Source organism: Dipodomys ordii, unplaced genomic scaffold (assembly GCF_000151885.1).
Source record: "Dipodomys ordii isolate 6190 unplaced genomic scaffold, Dord_2.0 Scaffold177, whole genome shotgun sequence".
Lineage (NCBI taxonomy): Eukaryota > Metazoa > Chordata > Mammalia > Rodentia > Heteromyidae > Dipodomys > Dipodomys ordii.
The window spans coordinates 1341444-1348173 of record NW_012267393.1 but is presented as its reverse complement, the minus strand read 5'-3'; the positions used below and the strand labels follow the sequence as shown (position 1 = coordinate 1348173).

The following is a 6730-nucleotide window of genomic DNA, read 5'->3' as shown; positions in this document are numbered from 1 at the left end:
GCCAGATTCCTTTATTTCAACAAAGCCTTAAACCAGATGGCTGGTGGCTCACGCCTGTCATTCTAGTTACTCAGGGGGCTGAGAGCTGAGGATCACGGTTCAAAGCCAGCCCGGGCAAGGAAATCAGCAGCCAAAAGCTGGAAATGGAGCTGTGGCTGAAGTGGTAGAGTGCTCACCTTGAGCACAAAAGCTAAGGGAGAGAGCCCCAGGCTCTGAGTTCAAGCCCTAATTACCAGCACACACACATTCACACACACACACACCACACACACACACCTTATTTAATTTGTAGCATTTATTTATATTTATATACTAGCGTGCAGGAAAAATACAATGTCTATCCTCTTAACAAAGCGTTTAGTAAATTAGCTAAGGCCTTCATTATTAAAACTCACTAGTATCATCCATGGAATCGAAACCGCTTTGTATCACTACGTAATGATATTTTTTACATTTATTTTATTTATGTGGTACCGAGGACTCGAACCCAGAGCCTCATGCATGCTAGGCAGGCAAGCAGTCTATCACTAAGCCACAATCCAAGTCCAATATATATATATAAACTTAAAAGAAGCTATCACCGGTGCTGTGGCTGTTCCTATCACCGCCACTGGGTGGCAGCAGTCAGGCCCTAACTCCCTGGCCATGCCCCTTCTTCTACTCCTTTCCCTCCCCTGGGCTCTCAGGGCCGGAGGGGCGGAGCCTCCTGGAAGTGGGCGTGGCCTTGCTCAGCTCAAGCCAGAGCAAGCTCAGCAGCAGAAGGTGCAGGGGCCTTGGGGCTTTTACACCTGCCTTGAACACGTTTCCCATCACCTCCTCCCAGCTCCGATCTCCTTGGCACCCTGAGTTCTCTTATCTGAAGCAATCATGCCTGTGACAGAGAATGCCCGGGGTCCCCAGGAAGCCCCAGCCTTCACCTTAGACCACATGTCACCTCCCCAAAGCACCAAGAACCTACAGAGCAAAGACTCCAAGTGCTTGAATGGAAACTCTCCAGAACCCTCTGCAGTGGAGAACCCCAAAGGCATAACGTGAGTACTGTTGCCTGAGTCCTGCGTTTCTGGCCATGATCCAGGGTGGGTGGGTATCTGACCCCCTCAATCCATTGCACAGAAGGGGGAAAAAAAATCAAGGCTGCAAAAGCTACACTGAGGGGCCTGTGTCCAGTGAGAATTTGTTGGTTGGTTTGTTTTCTGCTGGTCCTGGGGCTTAAACTCAGAGCCAGGGCACTGTCTCTGAGCTTGCTTGTTTGCTTGCTTGCTTTTTTTTTTTTTTTTTTGCTGGCTCTCTACCACCTGAGCCACAGCTTTTTGGTGGCTCATTGGCGAGAAGAGTCTCATGGACTTTCCCGTCTGAGCTGGCTTGGAACCACGATCCTCAGATCTCAGCCTCCTGAGTAGCTAGGGTGACAGGCATGAGCCACAGGTGCTGTGCTTACTCCTGCTGATGTGATAGGCCATTTCCTTATATTTTGGGGTGTGAAGGTGGGGCTTTGAACTTAAAATTATAATGGCTTCCTCCATACTTAAGCTTTACCCCCTCCCTGGGGAAAGCCCAGCCTCTTCCACTGAGAATTTTTCAATATGTGGAAGATTTTTTTCAGATCTTTCATAGGGAAGCCTTGCTTGGTCCTACTTTCCTTGTACGCAGAGCAGGGTCAAGCAACTATCCCTGTGAATACAGGAGAACTTTGGTAGAAACCCAAGATAAACACAAAGCAAGCTGGGCACCGGTGGCTCACGCCTGTCATCCTAGTTACTCAGGAGGTTGAGATCTGAAGGTCGTGGTTCAAAGCCAACTTGGTCAGGAAAGTCCCTGCAACTCTTTTGTTGTTGTTAATGATGTTGATGATGATTATGGGGCTTGAACTCTGGGCCTGGGCACTGTCCCTCAGCTCATCAGCTCAAGGCTAGCACTCTACCAGTTGAGCCACAGCACCACTTCCAGTTTTCTGAGTGGCTAATTGGAGATCAGAGTCTCACGGTCTCTCCTGCCCAGGCTGGCTTTGAACCACGATCCTCAGATCTCAGCCTTCTGACTAGCTAGCATTACAGGTGTGAGCCACCAGCTCCCAGCCCCTGTGACTTGTATTACCAAGGAACCACCAAAATAAAAACAAAATATCAGAAATGGAGCAATCAAGCTGTGGCTCAAAGTAGTAGTGTGCTAGCCTGGAGCAAAGGGGAAAAAAAAAGGCTCACGGGAAGTGCTCAGGCATTAAGTTCAAGCCCCAGGACTGGCACAAAAATAAAAGACTGGAGAGTTGGAACAGGGAGAAGTTCCAGGAAGAGGAGGAAGAATCTTTCCCCACAGGCATAACCACATAGGAACAGACACAGTGGCTGGCACTGTGACACTACACAGCCTCCTCAAGGCTGGTCCTGTGGGACCAGGGAGGGTGGGGGTGAAGCACCCAGGCCATTGGCTGAACAGCAAAGGGATATTTCTCAACCAGAGGCCATTATGGGATCTAGCTAGCTCTGCTATCCTGAATAGACACATGGTTTGGATACCCGTATAGGAGTCAAGCCAAGAAGCCTAGAGGGACTTGTAGCTTGGAGAGAAGACCTATCACATGCCAAATAACCATGATCCCATGCAATCGGTGCCCTTCTACACCCTTTTTATTTTTTTCATCCCAGTCCTAGGACTTGAACTTGGGGCCTCGGCGCTGTCTCTGAGCTTTATCACTCAAGGCTAGGGCTCTACCACTTTGAGCCACAGAACCACTTCTGGTTTTCTGGTGGTTCACTGGAGATGAAGAGTCTCATGGACTTTCCTGCCCAGGTTGGCTTTGAACTGGGATCCTCAGATCTCAGCCTCCTGAGTAACTAGAATGACAAGGCGTGAGCCACCAGAGACCCCGGCCCCACTGTCTCTCTTGCCAGCTTAAGCAAGAGAAAGATCTTCTCTGGGCCAAGTGTCTCCTGGGTGAAAGGAAAAGATTTGTTCTCTCGCGGGGGGGGGGCACACAGAAGATGGGGGTACAATGTCCTCCTTCACCTTCTCAGTCAAGGCCGGTGATGCTGGCCACAGCCTAAGATCACCACAGCCTGAAGGCTGGAATCCGGGTCCCCTGGCTTCCCTGTTCAGAACTCTGCACGATCTACCACACTGTGTTGACATGTTGGTTGAACGGTGGAGCCCTGAATTCTGATTTCCTAAGTCCTTTACTTAGAAATTCCCCAAGTGACCCGCTGACCCTTTTCCAGTTGCAAAATAAGCCCCTCACTGGGAGCCCCTGGGGTTTGGTGCTGGGTCAACAATGTTGACACCCACCCACGGGGAGAGAGAAAGGCATGCCGAGGCTCTAAGTGCTGCCTTTAACCCTTGACAAATCGACGGACAGATCCTAGGGAAGACAGATTAGGAGAGGGGCTTGGGGCAGAGATTCGGGGATTCTTTCAAAATAGCATTATTCTTCATTTTTACACCCGAGATGACAATAGCCACTGGAGTTGACTTTTGTGTGTGTGTGTGTGATAGTGTGTGTGTGCGTGCCAGTGCTGGGGCTTGAACTCAGGGCCTGGGCACTGTCCCTGAGCTGCTTTTGCTGAAGGCTAGCACTCTACCACTTGAGCCACAGCACCACTTTTGGCTTTTTCAGTGTATGGGGTACTGAGGAATCGAACCCAGGGTTTCATGAATGCTAAGCAAGCACTCTACTGCTAAGCCACATTCCTAGCCCTTGAACTGACTCTGTGTGTGTGTGTGTGTGTGTGTGTGTGTGTGTGTGTGTGTGTGCCAGTATTGGGGATGAACTCAGGGCCTGGGGCACTGTCCCTGAGATTTTTTTTTTTCTTCTCAAGGCTAACGCTCTACCACTTGAGTTATAGCTCTACCTCCAGCTACTTTTCTACTCTACTTCCAGACTTTTCTGCCCTGGCTAGCTTTGAACTATGATCTTCAGGTCTCAGCTTCCTAAGTAGCTAGGGTTACAGGCATGAGCCACTGGTACCTACCTAGTAGGTGACATTTCATCCCTTGTTTGTCTAGTTCAAATCTAGGATCCTTCAAGGGTCACTCTGTTGCTTTTCAGACAGACACCTGGGCTGGTGAAGGTTCTTCTGAAGGTCTGGAGTTTCAAAAGCTGTTAAAAACAAACAAACAAAAAACCCTAATACTAAACCAGGCTCCAGTGGCTCACGCCTGTCATCCTAGCTACTCAGGAGGCTGAGATCTGAGGATCACAGTTTAAAATCAGCTAGGGTAAGCAAGTCCGTGAGACTTTTTTTTTGCCAGTCCAGGGGCCTGAACTCTGGGCCTGGGCACTGTTCCTCAGCTCTTCAGCTCAAGGCTAGCGCTCTACCACTTGAGCCACCATGCCATTTCTGGCTTTTTCTGCTTATGTGGTGCTGAGGAATTGAACTCAGGGCCTCATGCATGCAAGGCAAGCGCTCTACCACTGAGCCACCTTCCCAGCCCTGTGAGATTCCTATCTCCAATGAACTACCAAAAAAGCCAGAAGTGGCTCTGTGGCTTAAGTGGTAAAACTCCAAGCTTGAGCAGAAAAAGCTCAGGGACAGCACCCAGGCACTGAGTTCAAGCCTCAGGACTAGCACTCACACACACAAAAATAATAATAACCATTTAGGCCAGGTGCCAGTGGCTCACACCTGTAATCCTGGCTACTCAGGAGACTGAGATTTGAGGATCGCGGTTCACAGCCAGCCCGGGCAGGAAAGTCCGTGAGACTCTTATCTCCAATAAATCACCAGAAAACTAGAAGTGGTGCTGTGGCTCATGTGGTAGAGTGCTGGCCTTGAGCTGAAGAGCTGAGGGACAGCGCCCAGGCCTAGAGTTCAAGCCCCATGGCCGACCAAAAAAAATAAAATAAAATAACCACCTAGTACTCACATAGATTTCATGGAATCCAGGTACGAAAAGGTGCAGAAGTAGATTGTCTTACAATTGTCCAGCACGGAGAGGGCCTTTCTGGACTGTCCCCTGAGGACTGAGACTTGGGGAAGGTCAGCTCTCTGAATTCACCTTCACATCTGCCTTAGAGCGAGAGCTTTGCACCCTGGTTTGGATTTGCTAACGGGCTGTGCCATTCCCCGCATGTGACGTCCTAGAATGGGAAAAAAATTGTCCTCTAGAGACCAATCCCCAAGGGACCCAAGCCATCTGACCTGTTCATCCGGAAGTCCCAGTGACTCCTTTCTCCTGTCTGCCCTTCTCCCTTGGCTTGGAGTTCATTTCTGTTGTCGGCCATAGTCCGTGACCTTGGTCTAGGCGCTGTCGCCTCTCTGAGCCTCTGTTATCTTGCTTGATGAAGTGGGAGTCACACTGATACACAGTCTTACCCGTGCCTCAGTTCCCCCCATTTATCAACAAAAGGATTATGCTCAGCACTTAGTACTACTTCGTAGTCTTAATCCAGTGGACAAAAATGAGATAATAATATATATACGTAGCAGAGTGTCTGGTATGCTGAGTGCTACTGTGGTCTAGGGTTGATGTTAGCCGCTTCAATCCAGATGTTTCTGGGACAGGTGGAATGGTAAGGCACTCCACAAATGGCCTGGATATGACAGGCCAGGGGGCAGGAGCTGTGTCCTTGTGTGTCTGTATATTCTTATATATTCTTGTATATCTGTATATTCTTGTATATCTCTATATCTTTGTATATTCTTGTATATCTGGAGATCCTTATATATTCTTGTATATCTGTACATCTTTGTATATCTGTATATCTTTGTGCCCTCTTGAAGATCTGTATATCTTTATATATTGTATATCTGTACATCCTTATCTATTCTTACATATCTGCACATTCTTATGTATCTGTATTTATTTGTATATACTTGTATACCTGTTATATCCTTGTAAATCCTTGTATATCTGTATATTCTTATATATTTGTATACCCTTGTATATTCTTTTTTTTGGGGGGGGGTCCGGTTGTGGGGCCTGAACTCTGGGCCTGGGCGCTGTCCCTCAGCTCTTCAGCTCAAGGCTAGTGCTCTACCACTTGAGCCACAGCGTCACTTCTGGCTTTTTTCTTTTGGCTTATGTGGTGCTGAGGAATCGAACCCAGGGCCTCAGGCATGCAAGGCAAGCGCTCTACCACTGAGCTACCTTCCCAGCTCTACCCTTGTATATTCTTGAATATCTGTTTATCCCTGTATATTCTTATATATCTGTATATTGTTGCATATCTGTATATCATATACTTGTATATTCTGTATATCCTTGTATATCTGTATATCCTTGTAAATCTTTGCATATCTGTATATCCTTGTTAATTCTTATAGATCTGTATATTTTGTATATTTTATAGATTTTTTATCTGTATATCTTTGTATGTCCATATATACTTACATATTTAAGTATCCTTATAAATCCTTGTATATCTGTATATTATTTGTGGGGGGGGGCATTTCAGGGCTTGAACTCAGGGCCTGGGCACTGTCCCTGAGCCGCTCTGAGCTCAAGGCTAGCGCTCTACCACTTGAGCCACAGCACCACTTCAAGCCTTTTCTGTGTATGTGGTACTGAGAAATTGAACCTAGGGCTTCATGCATGCTAGGCAAGCACTCTACCACTAAGCCACCTTCCCAGCCCTGTATATTCTTATATATCTGGGTACCCTTGTATATTCTTGTATATCTGTTTATCCTTGTACATTCTTATATATCTGTATATCCTTGTGTATCTGTATATCATTGTATATTCATGTATATACCCTTGTATATTTATATATTCTTGTACATCTGTATATCTTTGT

At 47.3% G+C, this 6730-nt stretch overlaps 1 protein-coding gene across 1 annotated transcript in view; it reads left to right on the top strand.

Moving 5' to 3' along the window:
* The first annotated feature begins 867 nt into the window (after positions 1–867).
* The window catches only part of Slc36a2 (solute carrier family 36 (proton/amino acid symporter), member 2), a 19877-nt gene continuing 14014 nt past the window's right edge, over positions 868–6730 (top strand). The window contains exon 1 of the mRNA XM_013033789.1: positions 868–1031. Within this exon, the coding sequence (XP_012889243.1) occupies positions 868–1031 (164 nt within the window). The remainder of the gene's footprint in view (positions 1032–6730) is intronic.